Here is a 24,984-nt window from a genome sequence, read left to right on the forward strand (position 1 = left end):
CTGAAACAAGCCCAAGTACAAATACAAATAAATCTTACTCTTTTAGAACCACATACTCTAATGACATTGTACCTGATCTAGGATGGTCAAAATGAGAGTTGATTCTGATTCTGATTTGAATGAATCTGAATCATTTGAGTCGATTCTGCACAACAATTCATGGAAAGACAGGAACGAGAATTAATAAAATAAACATTGCAATGTTAATTACATATACGTGTAATACAGCTTCTAACCGTTAAGTTCTAGCTCTGATGTCTTTCAAGTCGAACATCTCCAGACTAGCAAAATTTCCGAATAGCGTCACTGTGAGTAATCGATTCTGAATCTGATTCTGAGTCGACTCTTGAATCCCAACTGCATTAAGTCGAGTTAATATAGTGGCTCTTTTTATAACCCAAACATAATCCTTTTTATGAAGTACTTTTTTGTTTAAAAAAAAAAAAAGAAAAAGAAAAAAAACCGGGGATTTCTCTTCATGATGCTTTATCGAAGGAAATCGAGAAAAAAGAATCAAACAGATTTAAATGAATAATGCAAGCTAGAATTTGTGTACTCTAGTGCCATCTAGTGGACATAGTCTTTTTTAACAAATAAAACGACCTGGACGTTAGTGTGATTACTTGATATTCAAATACTCATTCAAAATATTTTAATTTAATTTTATTCAGTACTAAACACACAGGACAATAATACAACAAAATAAAAGCTAAATATTAATTCATATCTTGGATTAAATCTGGATCAGTCTCTGCTTTCTCATACAGTGCAAATGATGAGGAACAATCCTAGTAGCACATGCAGTACTGAAACTTGAGCGCTGTTGTTGGTTGTGAATTGTTGTAGCCCTGGATAAAAAACAACAACAACAATTAGATTATTTATTAGGAAACGTTCAAAGCTATAGACTGAGAAACTGTAGAAGCGTCAACACTAAGAGGGATTTTTATACAGTACATCAGTACAAAACAGTACAAAGTGGGACTGCATTTACAAATAAACACTAGACTGGAATGTTCAATCAGTTCACAGTAACTTAACAAAACCTTTAACTTTCAGTGTACAAGGTCTGGAAGTATCATTAGAATAAGAGATCCATTTACCTTCTACCTTCAGTAAAACAGCTCCTGGTTCTCCGTCCTGAGATTCATCATGGATGAGACACTGATATAATCCTGCATCAGACGGGTGAACTGGACTGATGTGGAGAGAGAGATCAACTTCTAGAAAGCCTTCTACTGACATCGTAAATCTGCTTTCAGTAGTCACCGATCTGTTAGCAGGAGTGTACAGCAGAACCCTGTGTCCATCTTTCATCCATTTTACATCTTTAACGTCATGTTGAGTGTCTCCGTAGCACGGGAGGGTGACGTTCTCCCCCTCCAAAGCCTTTACAAATGTCGGAACTTCCGGGTAAACAGAAACAAATCACCTTATTACTTTTAGCATTTAGTGTGGCTGGTCAGACTTTACTACAGACATGTTAAGAGTGACAGAATTTTCTGCTGATGACAGCAAGCACACTTACCGATAACTTTCAGCTTTACTTCAGTAACTGATTGTCCATTACAGCTGCACATGTAGGAGCCGGCATCATTGTAGGCTACTGAACTGATGGTCAGGGAGAAATCTCCTCTGCTTGTATCTCCTGACACTGAATATCTGCTTTGTGAATGCTGTTGTTTGGGACACATCCCACTCTGAGCAATGATGGTTCCATCAGGAACAAAGCGGATCCACTGAACCTCTGGACAATGTCCTGAGCAGCTACACGGGAGGGTCAGGGGTTTATTCACCATCGACTCTCTGAAGATGAAGGCTTGGCACTGCTCCATCAGCAGGTAAACTAACAGATCAGAGAACAGATCAGAATAGACATTTTGAACGTGTGACACACTCGAGTCAGAACAGTTTCCTGTCCAGAATTTACAGCTGTTTCTTTTGGAAATCGATCCTCGTTCAGGTGATCTCGTTCAGGTGATCTCGTTCAGGTGATCTCGGCCTGAGTGTTTTGGTGTGGATCTGAGTGTGATTGCTGTGTTTGTATATGTTTAAACAAACAGAACCAAGGGACAAAACTCACCAGGTTCCAGAAACAAACGCTGCAGACTTTTGAGAATGTTAAAGAAAGATCTCACACTAGTGACTACAACTTTCTCTGAAAGAAGCACATGTACACTGCTGCTTAGGTGATACTCTGAACTTTACTCCATCAGTACCTTGTGTGTAATGAAATGTATACACCTGAAACTAGAATATCTTTCAGTAAACAGGGCAGGTCTACTGTGGAGCTGGACTATTGGATTAGACTTTAGATTAGACTGATGAAACATTTAGATGTGAACACTAAGACATTACAGTGTGATTATTGGACCAACATGACTTAAATATTTTTGGATGTCATGTAATTTTACATTATCTTAATATAACACACACCTCTAAATTGAGCAGCTGCTTGAATTCATTGATATTCCTGCATGAGAAAAATATTAATTCATACATACTGTAAGTGAACTCTACATTATGGGAGGAATCTCCCTTCTGTCCAAAATGAAACACAGAAACTCTGATTAACGCGGTGTCTCCTTCAGTCCCCAGAATAAAATGCTACTATAAATTTAATCAATGTAGTAATCACTGTACATTATGTGTTAATATTCACAAAGAATTACTGCAAATATAAACCCCTTCAAACCAGTGGACAGTCCAGATTTCTTGATGCTATCCACTGAAACTGGAATCTGGTCTGAATCTGATCTCTAGCGGTAACATCATTGTATTACACAGAGTAAAAGTAAAAGTAACAATCTTAATAGTTACTTGAGTAAGAGTAAAAAAGTATCCAATGAAAAAACTCCTCAAGTAGCTAGTTACTTCTGATCTGATTGATATGAAACGAAAACCCAGAATTTCAAACTCCTTGAAGAGCTTTCACACACCTCTCCATGTTCTGCTTATATAAAACACAGGTTGAAGTAAAGTAGCCTATCTCAGTCCAGTGAAGGCCACATCTCAGTCCAGTGATGGGCACATTAACATTACATGACCTGTCATTTGCAATAAAATCTCAAACACACCCAGGTGATTTTCTAACAGTTCACTCTGTCTTTATTTTCACATTTCACATTTAGTTTTGTGGAAAATGGGTGTGAAATTGTCCAGACTTTTAGAACGAACATTTCTTCATCAACCTGTGCTGTTTGTAGGGTTCACAAGATATTGGTCATTTCCTGCACGAGAGGGCATATGAAGAAAAACATTCGGACAGTGTGAGAAATCTGGTATTAAAATAAGGTCAGTGTGCCCATAGTTACCAAATGACCATTAATAGTGTTGAAATAGACCTAACTGTGACACTGCTCCGTGTTTTTCAGGTTGGAGCTGGAATTCTTGGACTCTGGGATGTCAGTAGGTTTTGGTGAACACAGCATGCATCGCATTATGAAACTATTCTTTTTGACATCTTGGAGTGAAAACATAGACTGAACTTGAGGTCATGGCTGATCTTCCTCCGTTAATTCGCACACGTCTTCCTCTGCTTCAGCTTCATCATCTTCCCCTGAACGCGCTAAACATAAGCAGGAGATCCGTAACAGACTCTCGCGAAGCAGCCTCTCCAAAGTCTCGCGAGACTTGCGAACAAGCCATATAAACTAATTATCTTAAAAATCTCATATTAATTATTAACATTTGACAGTAACGAAGGAACGCCGCCAAATGTAGCGAAGTAAAAGTAAATTTTTTTCACTAAAAATGTACTTGAGTAAGAGCAAAAGTACACATCTTTAAATATACTCTAAAAGTACAAGTTACCCAAAAAACTTACTCCAGTAAATATAACGAAGTAAATGTAATTCATTACCCACCTCTGGTATTACAGTCTGGTAATCACAATACTCGAACAGAAACAGAGTGGGTGTGAGACTTCTCTGTGGTGTGTAGTGGATTTTCCTATCAGCTCTCCTGCAGTTTCTGTTTGAATCATCATCATGTGTTTTATAGAGAATTATTAACAGTATCACTTACTCATCACAGGAAAGACAGGACTTAAAAACCACTTCATGATGTTGTTTCAGAACAGCAGACCTACAGAGTTATTTCACGCGCTGGAAAGAAAAACAGAAACTTTATCACTAATGCTCTATGAGATAACTGAGAGCTTCTTATAACAGTTAAATACGGATTTTTACAATATCACTACACAGGAAGATAACTAGCGATAACAATTTTTTGGCCGTATTTACTTGTTAAGTGTTATTATTATTTAACAAACCAAACATGAAAAGAATAAAATAAACTTACAGTTTCAAAATGTAAGGTGTAAAACGTGGCAGGAAACATTGCTGCTCCCACTGGGGTATACGAGTAAAACTAGAGGGGGAAATTTGCGCTTCTTCTTCTCTAAACCTTCACCGCTTTCAGTAGAACAGTAAATAGGTGGCGGTATTTAAACAGACTCCTTTTCCGGACCGGTAATGAATCACAGAATACTTGATCAGTGTTGTTGGATCATTCTTCTAGTTGATGTAAAGCAGATTAAATTAAAAACCCGAATGTTTTAAATGTTTTATTTTTTTTAATGTTGAAAGACATATTAATCAATTATAATTAAAACTCTGCTGAAGGAAGTCATTTGTGGCGGTGATTTCAACACGGTTCTTAATGGGAAACAGGATAGATGAACAAAATAAATAATTCTCTGTAATCATGTATTTATTGTTTGCCATTATCGAGCGTTTAAATTACTTTCTGAAGAAAAACAGCCAAAATAATCACTGATTTTGATCATGTTTAATACCTTCTACCTGTTCAATATCACTGAATACTTTATAAAAGTCAATAAGTAACATCATAATATCTTCTGAGATAAGAAGTCTATAGTCAATTAAATCTAAAAGTAATCTAATATTATTCTTAATGTAAAGCCCGTTTAAGGTGCTTTCCCACTGGCAGAAATCATTCTTGCAGCATTAACATCCATTAGACAGTTTTAGTGCCCTAAATTCAAGCAGCTGATCAATTTAGAGGTGTGTGTTGATTGTTGTATTATTTGCCTGTCTTAAATAAATAAAAGAGAGAAAAAAATAATGAACTCGATCATGAGACTTCTCCTGCTTTGGACTTCTCTATCACCTCCTAAAAGAGAGAGAAAAAAGTGTCACAAGGAAAATGTAAAATTACATAACATCCAATAAAAATTAAATGAAATCGGTCTGATGGGTTAAAAGATAAAATTTTGATGGACAGTACAAGGGGCGTTTCTAGGATTTAAAACATCAGGGGCTGAGCCAGAAACATCAGGGGCTAATTAGGGAGAGAGGGTAAGCAAGAATAACACGTTTCACAAGAGCATTTTTATGTAATGTTGTTTAATAATAAACACTAATTCACATAAATAGTATGCAACTTTATGAAATCCTATCGTTTTTCTGACTCCTCCCATCATTTCAGAGTCTTGTTACTAATAAAGGAGTTCATTAAATTCATTATATTTTCTCTCTCACTCAGGTTTGCCAGGATGCTCTCGATGGTCCCTCTGTAGAAGGTGGTCAGGATGGGAGGTGGAAGATAAGCCTTGCTCAGCCTTCACAGGAAGTAGAGATGCTGTTGGACTTTCTTGGTGATGGAGCTGGTGTTGAGTGACCAGGTGAGGTTCTCTGCCAGGTGAACACCAAGGATTTGACGATCTCCATGTTGGACCCGTCAGTGTTTAGTGGAGAATGGTCACTCTGTGTTGGTGGTGGGGATCTCAGTTAACGATTTTGAAAATTTTCTCAGATCTGAGATTTGCATTGTTGAAATCTCCGGAGATAATAAACAATCCGTCGGGATGAGCATTCCGATAGTAGCCCCAAGAGTTCACAAAGTGCCTCCTTAGCATTAGTGCTGGGGAAATGTACACAAACACAATTTAAAAAAACAGTGTTGAAATCCTCTGGCCCTCTTGCCCCATTTTCCATTCCTCGAGCATCTCGTCTACTAAGCAGTCAGGACTGATTAATGTGTATTTATATTCAGTGTTGAGTTCTGTCACTTCTGTCCAGTGGGCAGAGATCGGATGTTCCGTCGAAACTGGAATTAATATGCATTAGTTTTTCCTTATCATATCATATTTCATAAGTCATGTTTTGTTGGGGAGAGGAGGTGCGTTCCACAGTGTTTCCACTGGTGCATCCAGCTAGTCTTTGAGGAACATTTTTCAACTTGCATTGTGAATCGGTAACCCTTGGAGATAACTCAGTACTTCTTAAAACAGTTAAATAAGGATTTTTAAAATATCACTAAACCGGATGATAAAATATCACCAGACAGGAAGACAACTAGGCTGAAACCGCATTTACAGTTAGTTTGTGGCTTTATTTACAGTGTTACTACTATTTAACAAAACAAACATAAAAAATAAAAAAATTCACAATGAAATGTACAAAACTCTTCTCAAAAATGGAGTTAGGAACGACGATAAAAGATCACATATGACAGTGCGTGGGTAGTTTGTGTGGTTTTATCTGTGTGGTTTCCCTCCTCACTTGTTAGTGTTTTGTGGTTTTGTACAGGGCTGGGCCTGCATCAACACTTAGCCTCCTTTGTGTAGGTGATCCCTGTGGGGTGGCGCTGGCTGTGTTGTGACGGTTGGCACTATAGTGGTGAAGATAAGATTTGTTTGGTTGCAGTGCATGCTGTGAGTGTTCTTTCTTTCTTTTCTCTCTTACAGGTGGTGCATGTGAGCAGGCCCAACCCTTCTGAGTCTTGGAGATTTCTTACTTTTATGGCTTTTTACTACTGACACACAGATGTTTTAATTAGTGTTTTTTAATTCTGAGGGTCCATGCTAGGACAATAAAATTGGGATGTTGTGCTACACCTTGAGTTTGATCTTTTTGTACCAGAGTATTGTGACTTGGGGAGGCGAAGCATCATGAAGATAAATCACCTACTCCTTTATTTCATATTAAAAACACTAAATATCATTTTATAAACCTAAAATCTCAACAGACTATATCATTGGTAAGCTCCAAGTATCTCTAAGGAAAAAGTTCTGTTTTTCATATTTCACACAGATGTAGCAAAAGCATAGCATGAGTTCTGGCCTTTTTTATGAAAAGTGTTACAGACACAATTGTGTAAACTTTGTTTTTTATGCTAGTGATTTATAACACGGTATCCATTCTAGTATTTGTCCAGTGGTTGATGCCTTGAATAAAAAGGGCATCTAAATGTATGTTTTGGTGTAAAATCAAATCGTAATCAACTGCCCTTCAGTCAACAATGACCCATGCTGATGATGAAACATGTTGTCTATCAGAACATTTTTTTTTTGGTATATTCATATATGTGCTTGGTAAAATGGCAGCGTGATTCACACTCAGTGTTAACTGGAGCCACTAAATGAGTAATTGTAGTTTCCCCAAGAATTCACACAAAAGAAGGCTTTTGTGTTACAATTTCAGATCTCTGTATATGAAATTCAGTCGGTAGTACCACAAGACCTATATCATGGTGTTATTTAGAGTTTGTATTTAAAATAGTTTTTAAAATCATTAGTCTTATTACATTTGATAACAAATAGATAAACAATAAGCACGTCTATCGTCAAGAACGGCATTGTAGAAGGTAAGTCCAAGACCAGAACTACCTGAGATCGAGTCAGGACCAAATGAAAGCATCAAAGAGTCAAATGAAAGCGTCAAAGAGTCAAAGATCAAGAGAATCGAATTCTTTTTGAGGTCTACACTTCACATCAACTAGTTGGCTTCATTCGTACATTGCTCAGGGATTAAGCAGTTTCACTTCTTGACAAACATTTTGCAAAAGAAAAGACAACACAAAGAATATTTTTTATAATAAATCAAAGGTCAAGACTGAAACAAGCCCAAGTACAAATACAAATAAATCTTACTCTTTTAGAACCACATACTCTAATGACATTGTACCTGATCTAGGATGGTCAAAATGAGAGTTGATTCTGATTCTGATTTGAATGAATCTGAATCATTTGAGTCGATTCTGCACAACAATTCATGGAAAGACAGGAACGACAATTAATAAAATAAACATTGCAATGTTAATTACATATACGTATAATACAGCTTCTAACCGTTATGTTCTAGCTGTGATGTCTTTCAAGTCGAACATCTCCAGACTAGCAAAATTTCCGAATAGCGTCACTGTGAGTAATCGATTCTGAATCTGATTCTGAGTCGACTCTTGAATCCCAACTGTCTTAAGTCGAGTTAATATAGTGGCTCTTTTTATAACCCAAACATAATCCTTTTTATGAAGTACTTTTTTGTTGTAAAAAAAAAACAAAAAAAGAAAAAGAAAAAAAACCGGGGATTTCTCTTCATGATGCTTTATCGAAGGAAATCGAGAAAAAAGAATCAAACAGATTTAAATGAATCATGCAAGCTAGAATTTGTGTACTCTATTGCCATCTAGTGGACATAGTCTTTTTTAACAAATAAAACGACCTGGACGTTAGTGTGATTACTTGATATTCAAATACTCATTCAAAATATTTTAATTTAATTTTATTCAGTACTAAACACACAGGACAATAATACAACAAAATAAAAGCTAAATATTAATTCATATCTTGGATTAAATCTGGATCAGTCTCTGCTTTCTCATACAGTGCAAATGATGAACAATCCTAGTAGCACATGCAGTACTGAAACTTGAGCGCTGTTGTTGGTTGTGAATTGTTGTAGCCCTGGATTAAAAACAACAACAACAATTAGATTATTTATTAGGAAACGTTCAAAGCTATAGACTGAGAAACTGTAGAAGCGTCAACACTAAGAGGGATTTTTATACAGTACATCAGTACAAAGTGGGACTGCATTTACAAATAAACACTAGACTGGAATGTTCAATCAGTTCACAGTAACTTAACAAAACCTTTAACTTTCAGTGTACAAGGTCTGGAAGTATCATTAGAATAAGAGATCCATTTACCTTCTACCTTCAGTAAAACAGCTCCTGGTTCTCCGTCCTGAGATTCATCATGGATGAGACACTGATATAATCCTGCATCAGACGGGTGAACTGGACTGATGTGGAGAGAGAGATCAACTTCTAGAAAGCCTTCTACTGACATCGTAAATCTGCTTTCAGTAGTCACCGATCTGTTAGCAGGAGTGTACAGCAGAACCCTGTGTCCATCTTTCATCCATTTTACATCTTTAACGTCATGTCGAGTGTCTCCGTAGCACGGGAGGGTGACGTTCTCTCCCCCCAAAGCCTTTACAAATGTCGGAACTTCCGGGTAAACAAAAACAAATCACCTTTTTACTTTTAGCATTTAGTGTGGCTGGTCAGACTTTACTACAGACATGTTAAGAGTGACAGAATTTTCTGCTGATGACAGCAAGCACACTTACCGATAACTTTCAGCTTTACTTCAGTAACTGATTGTCCATTACAGCTGCACATGTAGGAGCCGGCATCATTGTAGGCTACTGAACTGATGGTCAGGGAGAAATCTCCTCTGCTTGTATCTCCTGACACTGAATATCTGCTTTGTGAATGCTGTTGTTTGGGACACATCCCACTCTGAGCAATGATGGTTCCATCAGGAACAAAGCGGATCCACTAAACCTCTGGACAATTTCCCGAGCAGCTACACGGGAGGGTCAGGGGTTGATTCACCATCGACTCTCTGAAGATGAAGGCTTGGCACTGCTCCATCAGCAGGTAAACTAACAGATCAGAGAACAGATCAGAATAGACATTTTGAACATGTGACACACTCGAGTCAGAACAGTTTCCTGTCCAGAATTTACAGCTGTTTCTTTTGGAAATCGATCTTCGTTCAGGTGATCTCGTTCAGGTGATCCCGTTCAGGTGATCTCGGCCTGAGTGTTTTGGTGTGGATCTGAGCGTGATTGCTGTGTTCGTATATGTTTAAACAAACAGAACCAAGGGACAAAACTCACCAGGTTCCAGAAACAAACACTGCAGACTTTTGAGAATGTTAAAGAAAGATCTCACACTAGTGACTACAACTTTCTCTGAAAGAAGCACATGTACACTGCTGCTTAGGTGATACTCTGAACTTTACTCCATCAGTACCTTGTGTGTAATGAAATGTATACACCTGAAACTAGAATATCTTTCAGTAAACAGGGCAGGTCTACTGTGGAGCTGGACTATTGGATTAGACTTTAGATTAGACTGATGAAACATTTAGATGTGAACACTAAGACATTACAGTGTGATTATTGGACCAACATGACTTAAATATTTTTGGATGTCATGTAATTTTACATTATCTTAAACACACACCTCTAAATTGAGCAGCTGCTTGAATTCATTGATATTCCTGCATGAGAAAAATATTAATTCATACATACTGTAAGTGAACTCTACATTATGGGAGGAATCTCCCTTCTGTCCAAAATGAAACACAGATACTCTGATTAACGCGGTGTCTCCTTCAGTCCCCAGAATAAAATGCTACTATAAATTTAATCAATGTAGTAATCACTGTACATTATGTGTTAATATTCACAGAGAATTACTGCAAATATAAACCCCTTCAAACCAGTGGACAGTCCAGATTTCTTGATGATATCCACTGAAACTGGAATCTGGTCTGAATCTGATCTCTAGCGGTAACATCAGTGTATTACCCAGAATAAAAGTAAAAGTAACAATCTTAATAGTTACTTGAGTAAGAGTAAAAAAGTATCCAATGAAAAAACTACTCAAGTAGCTAGTTACTTCTGATCTGATTGATATGAAACGCAAACCCAGAATTTCAAACTCCTTGAAGAGCTTTCACACACCTCTCCATGTTCTGCTTATATAAAACACAGGTTGAAGTAAAGTAGCCTATCTCAGTCCAGTGAAGGCCACATCTCAGTCCAGTGATGGGCACATTAACATTACATGACCTGTCATTTGCAATAAAATCTCAAACACACCCAGGTGTTTTTCTAACAGTTCACTCTGTCTTTATTTTCACATTTCACATTTAGTTTTGTGGAAAATGGGTGTGAAATTGTCCAGACTTTTAGAACGAACATTTGTTCATCAACCTGTGCTGTTTGTAGGGTTCATAAGATATTGGTCAGTTCCTGCACGAGAGGGCATATGAAGAAAAACATTCGGACAGTGTGAGAAATCTGGTATTAAAATAAGGTCAGTGTGCCCATAGTTACCAAATGACCATTAATAGTGTTGAAATAGACCTAACTGTGACACTGCTCCGTGTTTTTCAGGTTGGAGCTGGAATTCTTGGACTCTGGGATGTCAGTAGGTTTTGGTGAACACAGCATGCATCGCATTATGAAACTATTCTTTTTGACATCTTGGAGTGAAAACATAGACTGAACTTGAGGTCATGGCTGATCTTCCTCCGTTAATTCGCACACGTCTTCCTCTGCTTCAGCTTCATCATCTTCCTCTAAACGCGCTAAACATAAGCAGGAGATCCGTAACAGACTCTCGCGAAGCAGCCTCTCCAAAGTCTCGCGAGACTTGCGAACAAGCCATATAAACTAATTATCTTAAAAATCTCATATTAATTATTAACATTTGACAGTAACGAAGGAACGTCGCCAAATGTAGCGAAGTAAAAGTAAATTTTTTTTCACTAAAAATGTACTTGAGTAAGAGCAAAAGTACACATCTTTAAATATACTCTAAAAGTACAAGTTACCCAAAAAACTTACTCCAGTAAATATAACGAAGTAAATGTAATTCATTACCCACCTCTGGTATTACAGTCTGGTAATCACAATACTCGAACAGAAACAGAGTGGGTGTGAGACTTCTCTGTGGTGTGTAGTGGACTTTCCTATCATCTCTCCTCCCCATCTCTCCTGCAGTTTCTGTTTGAATCATCATCATGTGTTTTATAGAGAATTATAAACAGTATCACTTACTCATCACAGGAAAGACAGGACTTAAAAACCACTTCATGATGTAGTTTCAGAACAGCAGACCTACAGAGTTATTTCACGCACTGTAAAGAAAAACAGAAACTTATCACTAACGCTCTATGAGATAACTGAGAGCTTCTTAAAACAGTTAAATACGGATTTTTACAATATCACTACACAGGAAGATAAATAACTATTTCGTAAATAAATATCTATTTACTTGTTAAGTGTTATTATTATTTAGCAAAACAAACATGAAAAGAATAAAAAAAAACTTAGAGATTCACAATGTAAGGTGTAAAACGTGGCTGGAAACATTGCTGCTCCCACTGGGGTATACGAGTAAAACTAGAGGGGGAAATTTGCGCTTCTTCTTCTCTAAACCTTCACCGCTTTCAGTAGAACAGTAAATAGGTGGCGGTATTTAAACAGACTCCTTTTCCGGACCGGTAAAGAATCACAGAATATTTGATCAGTGTTGTTGGATCATTCTTCTAGTTGATGTAAAGCAGATTAAATAGAAAAAAACCCGAATGTTTATTTTTTTTTATTTTTTAATGTTGAAAGACATATTAATCAATTATAATTAAAACTCTGCTGAAGGAAGTCATTTGTGGCGGTGATTTCAACACGGTTCTTAATGGGAAACAGGATAGATGAACAAAATTAATAATTCTCTGTAATCATGTATTAATCAGCAGACCTACAAAGTTATTTCACGCGCTGTAAAGAAAAACAGAAACCTTATCACTAATGCTCTATGAGATAACTGAGAGCTTCTTAAAACAGTCAAATAAGGATTTTTACAATATCACTACACATGAAGATAAATAACTTTTTTGGCCGTATTTACTTGTTAAGTGTTATTATTATTTAACAAAACAAAACATTAAAAGAATAAAAAAAATTACTGATTCACAATGTAAGGTGCAAATCGTGTCTCAAAGACTGACCGCGGGTTCACTTGTTGCTCAGACTGTGACAGTATCAGTAACACGCTTCTGGCCTACTGAGATCAGATCAGACATTTGTGATTCATACCAGAAACGGCTGTTAGATCAAATGTCTCTACTCTGCGGGGATACTGCCACTGAGCATACGAGTTAAAACCACAGGGGAAAATTTGCTCTTCTCAAAACCTTCAGTTCTTTCAGTTTCTTTCATTTTCAGGACCGGTAATGAATCACAGAATACTTGATCAGTGTTGTTGGATCATTCTTCTTGTTGATGTAAACCAGATTAAATTAAAAACCCGAATGTTTTACCTTTTTTATTATTTTTTTAATGTTGAAAGACATATTAATCAATTATAATTAAAACTCTGCTGAAGGAAGTCATTTGTGGCGGTGATTTCAACACGGTTCTTAATGGGAAACAGGATAGATGAACAAAATAAATAATTCTCTGTAATCATGTGTTTATTATTTGCGATTATCGAGCGTTTAAATTACTTTCTGAAGAAAAACAGCCAAAATAATCACTGATTTTGATCATTTTGACTCATTTTCAGGATGGGTAATGAATCACAAAAAGAGTCATTTGTGGCGGTGATTTCAACACGATCATTAATGGGGAAAGGATAGATAAAAAAAACATGACAGTAGTGTTAATGAATTAAGCATTAATGGGGATAAATCTTTTTTTTTTTTGCCATTATCGAGCGTTTAAATTACTTTCTGAGGAAAAATAATCACTGATTTTGATCATGTTTAATACCTTCTACCTGTTCAATATCACTGAATACTTTATAAAAGTCAATAAGTAACATCATAATATCTTGAGATAAGAAGTCTATAGTCAATTAAATCTAAAAGTAACCTAATATTATTCTTAATGTAAAGCCCGTTTAAGGTGCTTTCCCACTGGCAGAAATCATTCTTGCAGCATTAACATCCATTAGACAGTTTTAGTGCCCTAAATTCAAGCAGCTGATCAATTTAGAGGTGTGTGTTGATTGTTGTATTATTTGCCTGTCTTAAATAAATAAAAGAGAGAAAAAAATAATGAACTAGATCATGAGACTTCTCCTGCTTTGGACTTCTCTATCACCTCCTAAAAGAGAGAGAAAAAAGTGTCATAAAGAAAATGTAAAATTACATAACATCCAATAAAAATTAAAAAATACGTGTGATGGGTTAAAAGATAAAATTTTGATGGACTGTACAAGGGGCGTTTCTAGGATTTAAAACATCAGGGGCTGAGCCAGAAACATCAGGGGCTAATTAGGGAGAGAGGATAAGCAAGAATAACACGTTTCACATGAGCATTTTTATGTAATGTTGTTTAATAATAAACACTAATTCACATAAATAGTATGCAACTTTATAAAATCCTATCGTTTTTCCTGACTCCTCCCATCATTTCAGAGTCATGTTACTAAAAAAAGAGTTCATTAAATTTATTATATTTTCTTTCTCACTCAGGTTTGCCAGGATGCTCTCGATGGTCCCTCTGTAGAAGGTGGTCAGGATGGGAGGTGGAAGATAAGAGACTATACAGTACATCAGTACAAAACAGTACAAAGTGGGACTGCATTTACAAATAAACACTAGACTGGAATGTTCACTCAGTTCACAGTAACTTAACAAAACCTTTAACTTTCAGTGTACAAGGTCTGGAAGTATCATTAGAATAAGAGATCCATTTACCTTCTACCTTCAGTAAAACAGCTCCTGGTTCTCCGTCCTGAGATTCATCATGGATGAGACACTGATATAATCCTGCATCAGACGGGTGAACTGGACTGATGTGGAGAGAGAGATCACCGTCTAGAAAGCCTTCTACTGACATCGTAAATCTGCTTTCAGTAGTCACCGATCTGTTAGCAGGAGTGTACAGCAGAACCCTGTGTCCATCTTTCATCCATTTTACATCTTTAACGTCATGTCGAGTGTCTCCGTAGCACGGGAGGGTGACGTTCTCCCCCTCCAAAGCCTTCACAACTGTTGGAACTTCTGGATAAACAAAAACAAATCACCTTATTACTTTTAGCATTTACATTTACAGACATGTTAAGAGTGACAATTTTCTGCTAATGACAGAAAGCACACTTACCGAAAACTTTCAGCCTTACTTCAGTAACTGATTGTCCATTACAGCTGCACATGTAGGAGCCGGCATCATTGTAGGCTACTGAACTGATGGTCAGGGAGAAATCTCCTCTGCTTGTATCTCCTGACACTGAATATCTGCTTTGTGAATGCTGTTGTTTGGGACACATCCCACTCTGAGCAACGACGGCTCTTTTAGGAATGAAGCGGATCCACCGAACCTCTGGACAATGTCCTGAGCAGCTACATGGGAGGGTCAGGGGTTTATTCACCATCGACTCTCTGAAGATGAAGGCTTGGCACTGCTCCATCAGCAGGTAAACTAACAGATCAGAGAACAGATCAGAATAGACATTTTGAACATGTGACACACTCCAGTCAGAACAGTTTCCTGTCCAGAATTTACAGCTGTTTCTTTTGGAAATCGATCCTCGTTCAGGTGATCTCGTTCAGGTGATCTCGTTCAGGTGATCTCGGCCTGGGTGTTTTGGTGTGGATCTGAGTGTGATTGCTGTGTTTGTATATGTTTAAACAAACAGAACCAAGGGACAAAACTCACCAGGTTCCAGAAACAAACACTGCAGACTTTTGAGAATGTTAAAGAAAGATCTCACACTAGTGACTACAACTTTCTCTGAAAGAAGCACATGTACACTGCTGCTTAGGTGAGGTCTACTGTGGAGTTGGACTATTGGATTAGACTTTAGATTAGACTGAAGAAACATTTAGATGTGAACATAAAGACATTACAGTGTGATTATTGGACCAACATGAGTATTTCTGGATGTCATGTTATTTAACATTATCTCAATAGGGTTAGAGTAGGGGAAAGCCGGCTGCATTCTGCATGTATAAATGCAGTTGGCCATTATCTCTCCTGCAGTTTAAATCTCTCATCATTATGTGTTTCATAGAGAATTATAAACAGTATCACTTACACATCACAGGAAAGACAGGACTTAAAAACCACTTCATGATGTTGTTTCAGAACAGCAGACCTACAGAGTTATTTGACGCGCTGTATTGCTCTTGAACGCGTTTCATCTTAACTGAGAACTTAACTTAAGAAACTGCTTGCCCTCTTGCGGTCCACCCACTCTTCATGACTAAACAAAGAAGTTTCAGAAATGGAGCACTTCTAGACCCCGCCCTTCTGTGTAAAAAGTTGAGTTTAAAACCTATGGAAACTGATTGCCTCGAATTTCTCAAGCAATTAGTTCATCACTTTTAAGTTGATAAAGCTTACTAAAACTTTGTACAGGTAACTTGTGTATTTGTAGAGTTTACTAGAATCCAACTTACAAATGTAAAATAAGCTTAGTACAGCCATGGCTAAAAGTTTTGAACATGACACAAATATTAATTTTCTGCTGCCTCAGGTTTTATGATGGCAATTTGCATATGCCCCCCCCCCCCAAAAAAAACAAACAAACAAAGAAAACAACAACAACAACAACAACAACAAAATATTTCCTTTGCATTTCAGCCCTGCCACAAAAGGACCAGCTGACATCAGGTCAGTGATTCTCACGTTAATGATCATGAGAGTGTTGATGAGGACAGGGCTGGAGATCTCTCTGCCATGCTGCCTGAGTTACAATAACAGACTGGAAGCTTTAAAAGGAGGATGGTGCTTGAGATCATTGTTCTTCCTCTGTTAACCATGGCTTCCTGCAAGGAAACACATGCAGTCATTGGTTTAAACAAAAAGGCATTCACAGGCAAGGATATTGCTGCTAGCAAGATTGCACATAAAACAACCATTTATTTAAGAACTTCAATGAGAAAGGTTCAATTGTTCTGAAGAAGGCTTCAGAGCAATCAGATATACTGCCCTCTGGAAATCAAAAAATAGAAGATAAAAAGGGTCAATGTCCATTTTTTGACATTTTTAACTCTTTCCACAAAGTGTTGACAAAAAGTCTAAAACTATCTTCTAAAACTATCCTAAAACCAATCACTTAACATTGTTAAGCAAACTGACAGGTTTCCAACAGGAAACAAAATAAATTCTTCAGTACTGCTTTACTATTTTACTAACTCAGTAGTGGTCTATCATGAAAAATTATACTGAAAGTACTTCATCATGGCACAATGACGTTACGCATCAGCCGATTTTTCAGGGACTGTAGTTTAGGTTTGAGAGACTTGTGTCCAAGTGACAAAAGCACTCTTTAAATAAAACCAAAGATGTTCTTCAGTTCTGTAGGATACTTTAAATTTAAAGCATAAATGAACCCAAAAACCAGGCACATTGCTTGAGGAAGATTTTCCAGGTCATCCACTACAATTGTACCTTCCAAAATGACCGCAGTGGATGTGGCATCAAGATGCAGTGAGTAAAGTATTTCAGAGTCCTCAGGGATCACAGTCACAATTGTACTATTGTACAGTGGACTACTGTAATGCATTACTAGGTGGTTGTCCTGCATCTTCAATAATCAAGCTAAATTTAGTCCAGAATGCAGCCGCCAGATCAAGAAAATATGATCATATAACCCCAATATTATCATCCCAAGTTTAGAATTGATTACAAACTAGCACTACTTACATACAAGGCTCTAAATGGTTTAGCTCCCTCGTATCTAACCAGTCTTCTGACACGCTACAATCCACCATGCTCCTTAAGTTCACAAAACTCCTGGTAGTTCCCAGAATATTAAAGTCTACAAAAGGGGGTAGAGCGTTTTCGTAATTATGTCCTAAACTTTGGAATATCCTTCCTGACAGTGTTCGGGGCTCAGACACAGTCTCCCAGTTTAAACATAGATTAAAGACACATCTCTTTAGCCTGGCATACACATAATTCATCCTATAACCTTGTACTCCAGTACATCTGATTAAATGCACATTATCATCTAGTGCTGCTAATATTATGAACAGCAGCTACGCTAATTCCCTTCCACCTGTTCCTTTTTCTACCCATCCTGAGGCATCTAGAGATTGTGCCAGCTCCAGTAGACAGAAGCCAACCCTGCGAGGATCCTGAGGCATCCAGAGATGGACCAGCTCCAGCTGGATTTTGATTTATGAGGATCTGGGTATATCAAAGCAACGATGCTGACCCTATGTGGACTTTGACGACGACAACAACCTCCTAATTAATACACACACTAACATTATACATATGCTATATCACACTGTAGACCAGGGTTCCTCAAATCTTTCCCTGGAGGGCCAATCCACTGCAGAGTTTAGCTCCAAACCTGATCAAAACCCTCTACCTGTGATTATCAAATGATCCTGAAGACACCAATTAGCATGCTCAGGTGTGTTTGATTAAGGTTAGAGCTAAACTCTGCAGGAAAATGGATCTCGTGGGCCAGATTTGAGGATACCTGCTGTAGACTGTACATAACTGCAGAAAGGACATTGTTCATAATCACACTCTCCAGTGTTTAGAATAATTTATAATCACACTCTCTGGTGTTTAGAATAATTTATAATCACACTCTTCTGTGTTTAGAATAATTTATAATCACACTCTCCAGTGTTTAGAATAATTTATAATCACACTTTCCGGTGTATAGAATAATTTATAATCACACTCTCCAGTGTATAGAATAATTTATAATCACACTCTCCGGTGTATAGAATAATTTATAATCACACTCTCCGGTGTATAGAATAATTTATAATCACACTCTCCGGTGTATAGAATAATTTATAATCACACTCTCCGGTGTCACCCAAATGATGATGGGTTTCCCTTTTGAGTCTGGTTCCTCTCAAGGTTTCTCCTCATACCATCTAAGGGAGTTTTTCCTCCCCACAGTCGCCTCAGGCTCGCTCACTAGGGATGATTTTGTCTAACATCTAGGACTTTTTACACTAAGTTTTTTTTTGTTCCTATGTTCTGTAAAGCAATGTTCATTGTTAAAAGCGCTATAAAAATAAAATTGAATTGAATTGAACTGTGTGTAACTGTCCTCAGCCACTCCCCCTCACTGTGTGTAACTGCCCTTGGTCACTCCCCCTCACTGTGTGTAACTGTCCTCAGCCACTCCCCCTCACTGTGTGTAACTGCCCTTGGTCACTCCCCCTCACTGTGTGTAACTGCCCTTGGTCACTCCCCCTCACTGTGTGTAACTGTCCTCAGCCACTCCCCCTCACTGTGTGTAACTGCCCTTGGTCACTCCCCCTCACTGTGTGTAACTGTCCTCAGCCACGCCCCCTCACTGTGTGTAACTGTCCTCGGCCACTCCTCCTCCCTCTCCTTCTCCCCATGAGAAATCCTGTCTCTCAGGAATTTTTGTGATGTTAGTTATATATTGTGGTAAATATTAACTCTCAGAATAGTGCTGTCACTGTCCTTTTCTTGTATTAAAGGGGTCTCCAATCTTTTTTCTTCTTTTTTCCTTTCCACTGGTCCACTTGCTCAATGGAAGATAATTCTCAGTGGATTTCCCCCTATTTTAAAATAGTTAATTAAATCATATGGAAAATTTGTGGCACCCCAAAAAACATGTTACATATGAAACACCTCTTTAAAATATACAAATGTTTAATGTGGGGGTGCCAAAAATTTGAAAATCAGCAATTTATGTTTTTTTTTTTATCACAGAACGAGGTGAGGTTATAGATAGATAAAACTTTATTGTCATTGCATAGTACAGATATATAGCAACATAATAGTGATTAGCATCTACCAGTAGTGAAAATAGTAAAATTGTTGAATTCGTCCTGGACAAATTTGTTCCATTGTATACAAGCTATAAAGAAAAATGAAAATAAAACCCACTTGACTTGATGTGTTTGTTTTATTTGTGTTCTCCTACAACAGTTTGAATAACTATGCAATTAAATAATGCTTTATTTTTGTAAAGAATATTCTTTATTCTCTCAAATATAATTCTTTATGTAATGTTGTTACAAATGGATAAAAAATGAATCTTGTCAAGTATAAACAAGAGGAGGCATGGTGACTTAGTGGTTAGCACGTTCGCCTCACACCTCCAGTGTCCTGGGTTTGAGTCTTGCTCACACTCACTGTGTGTGTGGAGTTTGCATGTTCTCCCTGTGCTTGGTGGGTTTCCTCCGGGTGCTCTGGGTTCCTCCTACAGTCCAAAGACATGCTTCTAGACTGACTGGAGTCTCTAAATTGCCCGTAGTGTATGAGTGTGTGTGTGTCCTGCGATGGGTTGGCACTCCGTCCAGGGTGTATCCTGCCTTGGTGCCTGATGATGCCTAAGATAGGCACAGGCTCCCCGTGACCTGAGAATAGATCGGATAAGCGATACAGACAATGAAATGAAAAAGTATAAACAAGCTCATGTCTCTACAACACCTTTAAATAAATTACACATCTTTATATAGTATATGTTGGTTTAATGTATAATAAATCTTTAACTTACAGATTGTCCACTGTTACCATGATATTCATCATCATCATCATCATCATCATCAGTTAAATCATTATTCCAGATCGACTAAACCCCTTCAGTACTACATAATTACAGTAGAAGTGTCATGTTGGCCCACCTTTACCACCCCCATGTTTAAAATCCTAGACCCCTGATTTAGTTCATAACTCATTTCTTCAGATTATTTCATCTGTCAATGTCGACTACTGAATCTTAACTGTCTGGAATTGAGTCAAAATAATGTTCCCTTTTTGTTGCTAAAAACAAAATAATTTCATTATGATCTTCATGATGCTTTATTGAAAAGGAAATTGGGGGAGGGGGGATTAATAATGCAGGCTAGAATGTGTGTACTCTGGCGCCATCTAGTGGTTATTCTCACATTTTAGTTTATAAAAAGCCCTGCATGTTAGAGTGATTACTTTTATATTCAAATACTCATTCAAAGTATTTAATTTAATTCAAATCAGATCCAAAATATGATTTTAAATTGATTTATTTGGTTTCTTTATATCACTTGCTTATAACCAAATCACTGAAGATCAGAGTACAGTATCAGAGTTTCTCTTTCACTCAACTACAGAATTATTGGCACCCTTAAAGAACATAAACAAATATGATCATAAAGCCCAAATACACATGTTCTTGAGATCTAGTTCTCTAAATTTCAACATGTTCATTATTTGTTCATCAGTTTTTGGCCTAAACAATTTCCTGTCACAATTTCCTGTCACAATTTCCTGTACACTTCATAAAAGGTATAAAATAACGAGTAATCAATGTGCAAGCAGCCAGTTGACTTGTAAATTTAATCTACTCTATTGAATTCATATATTTGTAAATCTGACTCTGAAAGTGCAGAAGATTGAATAAGTTGCAAATACAGAACAGTACGAGATGAGCACAGGACAGTAAGAACACAGGACAATAAAACAACAAAATAGAAGCTAAACATCCCGCAGTGTTGCATTGGATCGGTCTCTGTATTTTCTCACAGTGTAAATGATCAGGCTGATTATCCCTCCAGAGATGAACAATCCTAGTAGCACATGCAGTACTGAAACTTGAGCGTTGTTGTTGGTTGTGAATTGTTGTAGCCCTGGATAAAAAACAACAACAATTAGATTATTTATTAGGAAATGTTCAAAGCTGTAGACTGAGAAACTGTAGAAGCGTCAACACTAAGAGGGATTTTTTGTGTCTGTTTGGATGTTAACATGCTACCTGACATGCATGGAGACTGACTATACAGTACATCAGTACAAAACAGTACAAAGTGGGACTGCATTTACAAATAAACACTAGACTGGAATGTTCACTCAGTTCACAGTAACTTAACAAAACCTTTAACTTTCAGTGTACAAGGTCTGGAAGTATCATTAGAATAAGAGATCCATTTACCTTCTACCTTCAGTAAAACAGCTCCTGGTTCTCCGTCCTGAGATTCATCATGGATGAGACACTGATATAATCCTGTATCAGACGGGTGAACTGGACTGATGTGGAGAGAGAGATCACCGTCTAGAAAGCCTTCTACTGACATCGTAAATCTGCTTTCAGTAGTCACCGATCTGTTAGCAGGAGTGTACAGCAGAACCCTGTGTCCATCTTTCTTCCATTTTACATCTTTAACGTGATGTTGAGTGTCTCCGTAGCACGGGAGGGTGACGTTCTCCCCCTCCAAAGCCTTTACAAATGTCGGAACTTCCGGATAAACAAAAACAAATCACCTTATTACTTTTAGCATTTAGTGTGGCTGGTCAGACTTTACTACAGACATGTTAAGAGTGACAGAATTTTCTGCTGATGACAGCAAGCACACTTACCGATAACTTTCAGCTTTACTTCAGTAACTGATTGTCCATTACAGCTGCACATGTAGGAGCCGGCATCATTGTAGGCTACTGAACTGATGGTCAGGGAGAAATCTCCTCTGCTTGTATCTCCTGACACTGAATATCTGCTTTGTGAATGCTGTTGTTTGGGAAACATCCCACTCTCAGCAACGATGGTTCCATCAGGAACAAAGCGGATCCACTGAACCTCTGGACAATTTCCCGAGCAGCTACACGGGAGGGTCAGGGGTTTATTCACCATCGACTCTCTGAAGATGAAGGCTTGGCACTGCTCCATCAGCAGGTAAACTAACAGATCAGAGAACAGATCAGAATAGACATTTTGAACATGTGACACACTCCAGTCAGAACAGTTTCCTGTCCAGAATTTACAGCTGTTTCTTTTGGAAATCGATCCTCGTTCAGGTGATCTCGTTCAGGTGATCTCGTTCAGGTGATCTCGTTCAGGTGATCTCGGCCTGAGTATTTTGGTGTGGATCTGAGCGTGATTGCTGTGTTTGTATATGTTTAAACAAACAGAACCAAGGGACAAAACTCACCAGGTTCCAGAAACAAACGCTGCAGACTTTTGAGAATGTTAAAGAAAGATCTCACACTAGTGACTACAACTTTCTCTGAAAGAAGCACATGTACACTGCTGCTTAGGTGATACTCTGAACTTTACTCCATCAGTACCTTGTGTGTAATGAAATGTATACACCTGAAACTAGAATATCTCTCAGTAAACAGGGCAGGTCTATTGTGGAGTTGGACTATTGGATTAGACTTTAGATTAGACTGATGAAACATTTAGATGTGAACATAAAGACATTACAGTGTGATTATTGGACCAACATGACTTAAGTATTTTTGGATATCATGTAATTTTACATTATCTTAATATAACACACACCTCTAAATTGAGCAGCTGCTTGAATTCATTGATATTCCTGCATGAGAAAAATATTAATTCATACATACTGTAAGTGAACTCTACATTATGGGAGGAATCTCCCTTCTGTCCAAAATGAAACACAGAAACTCTGATTAACGCGGTGTCTCCTTCAGTCCCCAGAATAAAATGCTACTATAAATTTAATCAATGTAGTAATCACTGTACATTATGTGTTAATATTCACAGAGAATTACTGCAAATATAAACCCCTTCAAACCAGTGGACAGTCCAGATTTCTTGATGCTATCCACTGAAACTGGAATCTGGTCTGAATAGAGGTAACATTAGTGGGTAATCACAATACTCGAACGGGAACAGCGCGAGTGTGGAGACTTCTCTGCTGTGGAATGTGGTAGGTTTTCCTATCATCTCTCCTCCCCATCTCTCCTGCAGTTACTGTTTTAATCATCATCATGTGTTTTATAGAGAATTATTAACAGTATCACTTACCCATCACAGGAAAGACAGGACTTAAAAACCACTTCATGATGTTGTTTCAGAACAGCAGACCTACAGAGTTATTTCACGCGCTGTAAAAAAAAAAAAAACAGAAACTTATCACTAATGCTCTATGAGATAACTGAGAGCTTCTTATAACAGTTAAATACGGATTTTTACAATATCACTACACAGGAAGATAACTAGGGATAACAATTTTTTGGCCGTATTTACTTGTTAAGTGTTATTATTATTTAACAAAACAAACAATAAAAGAGTAAAAAAAAACTTACAGTTTCACAATGTAAGGTGTAAAACGTGCCGGGAAACATTGCTGCTCCCACTGGGGTATACGAGTAAAACTAGAGGAGGAAATTTGCGCTTCTTCTTCTCTAAACCTTCACCGCTTTCAGTAGAACAGTAAATAGGTGGCGGTATTTAAACAGACTCCTTTTCCGGACCGGTAAAGAATCACAGAATATTTGATCAGTGTTGTTGGATCATTCTTCTAGTTGATGTAAAGCAGATTAAATTAAAAACCCGAATGTTTTAAATGTTTTATTTTTTTTAATGTTGAAAGACATATTAATCAATTATAATTAAAACTCTGCTGAAGGAAGTCATTTGTGGCGGTGATTTCAACACGGTTCTTAATGGGAAACAGGATAGATGAACAAAATAAATAATTCTCTGTAATCATGTATTTATTGTTTGCGATTATCGAGCGTTTAAATTACTTTCTGAAGAAAAACAGCCAAAATAACCACTGATTTTGATCATGTTTAATACCTTCTACCTGTTCAATATCACTGAATACTTTATAAAAGTCAATAAGTAACATCATAATATCTTCTGAGATAAGAAGTCTATAGTCAATTAAATCTAAAAGTAATCTAATATTATTCTTAATGTAAAGCCCGTTTAAGGTGCTTTCCCACTGGCAGAAATCATTCTTGCAGCATTAACATCCATTAGACAGTTTTAGTGCCCTAAATTCAAGCAGCTGATCAATTTAGAGGTGTGTGTTGATTGTTGTATTATTTGCCTGTCTTAAATAAATAAAAGAGAGAAAAAAATAATGAACTAGATCATGAGACTTCTCCTGCTTTGGACTTCTCTATCACCTCCTAAAAGAGAGAGAAAAAAGTGTCACATAAAGAAAATGTAAAATTACATAACATCCAATAAAAAATAAAAAATAAAAAATACGTGTGATGGGTTAAAAGATAAAATTTTGATGGACTGTACAAGGGGCATTTCTAGGATTTAAAACATCAGGGGCTGAGCCAGAAACATCAGGGGCTAATTAGGGAGAGAGGGTAAGCAAGAATAACATGTTTCACATGAGCATTTTTATGTAATGTTGTTTAATAATAAACACTAATTCACATAAATAGTATGCAACTTTATAAAATCCTATCGTTTTTCTGACTCCTCCCATCATTGCAGAGTCTTGTT

At 37.3% G+C, this 24,984-nt stretch overlaps 2 protein-coding genes across 2 annotated transcripts; both read right to left on the bottom strand.

The window, feature by feature from the left end:
- Window positions 1-1,880, bottom strand: LOC131364063 (protein turtle-like). Its single transcript, XM_058407128.1, has 3 exons — window positions 1,529-1,880; window positions 1,104-1,406; window positions 1-848 (listed from the first exon to the last, which is right to left on the bottom strand). Exons 1-3 carry the CDS (start codon window positions 1,833-1,835, stop codon window positions 760-762), a joined length of 699 nt encoding a protein of 232 aa, XP_058263111.1. The 5' UTR covers window positions 1,836-1,880; the 3' UTR covers window positions 1-759.
- Window positions 1,881-19,573: 17,693 nt separating this feature from the next.
- LOC131363613 (CD226 antigen-like) lies at window positions 19,574-23,542 on the bottom strand. The gene is made up of 5 exons (XM_058406330.1): window positions 23,539-23,542; window positions 22,125-22,442; window positions 21,700-22,002; window positions 21,294-21,397; window positions 19,574-20,149 (listed from the first exon to the last, which is right to left on the bottom strand). The coding sequence occupies exons 1-5, from the start codon at window positions 23,540-23,542 to the stop codon at window positions 20,123-20,125; spliced, it is 756 nt and encodes a 251-aa protein (XP_058262313.1). The 3' UTR covers window positions 19,574-20,122.
- Window positions 23,543-24,984: the final 1,442 nt, after the last annotated feature.

The sequence above is a fragment of the Hemibagrus wyckioides genome, linkage group LG13 (genome assembly GCF_019097595.1).
Source record: "Hemibagrus wyckioides isolate EC202008001 linkage group LG13, SWU_Hwy_1.0, whole genome shotgun sequence".
Taxonomy (NCBI): domain Eukaryota; kingdom Metazoa; phylum Chordata; class Actinopteri; order Siluriformes; family Bagridae; genus Hemibagrus; species Hemibagrus wyckioides.

What these genes read in the sequence shown, in the direction of transcription:
- LOC131364063 (XM_058407128.1), bottom strand. Translation starts at nt 1,835, where the DNA reads ATGGAGCAGTGCCAAGCCTTCATCTTCAGAGAGTCGATGGTGAATAAA. An exon ending in AGTAAAGCTGAAAGTTATCG is followed by an intron (nt 1,407 to 1,528) that starts GTAAGTGTGCTT and finishes TTTACCCGGAAG; the next exon opens with TTCCGACATTTGTAAAGGCT. An exon ending in TGTTTTACTGAAGGTAGAAG is followed by an intron (nt 849 to 1,103) that starts GTAAATGGATCT and finishes TTTTTTATCCAG; the next exon opens with GGCTACAACAATTCACAACC.
- LOC131363613 (XM_058406330.1), bottom strand. An exon ending in AGTAAAGCTGAAAGTTATCG is followed by an intron (nt 22,003 to 22,124) that starts GTAAGTGTGCTT and finishes TTTATCCGGAAG; the next exon opens with TTCCGACATTTGTAAAGGCT. An exon ending in TCAGCCTGATCATTTACACT is followed by an intron (nt 20,150 to 21,293) that starts GTGAGAAAATAC and finishes ATCTATTCTCAG; the next exon opens with GTCACGGGGAGCCTGTGCCT.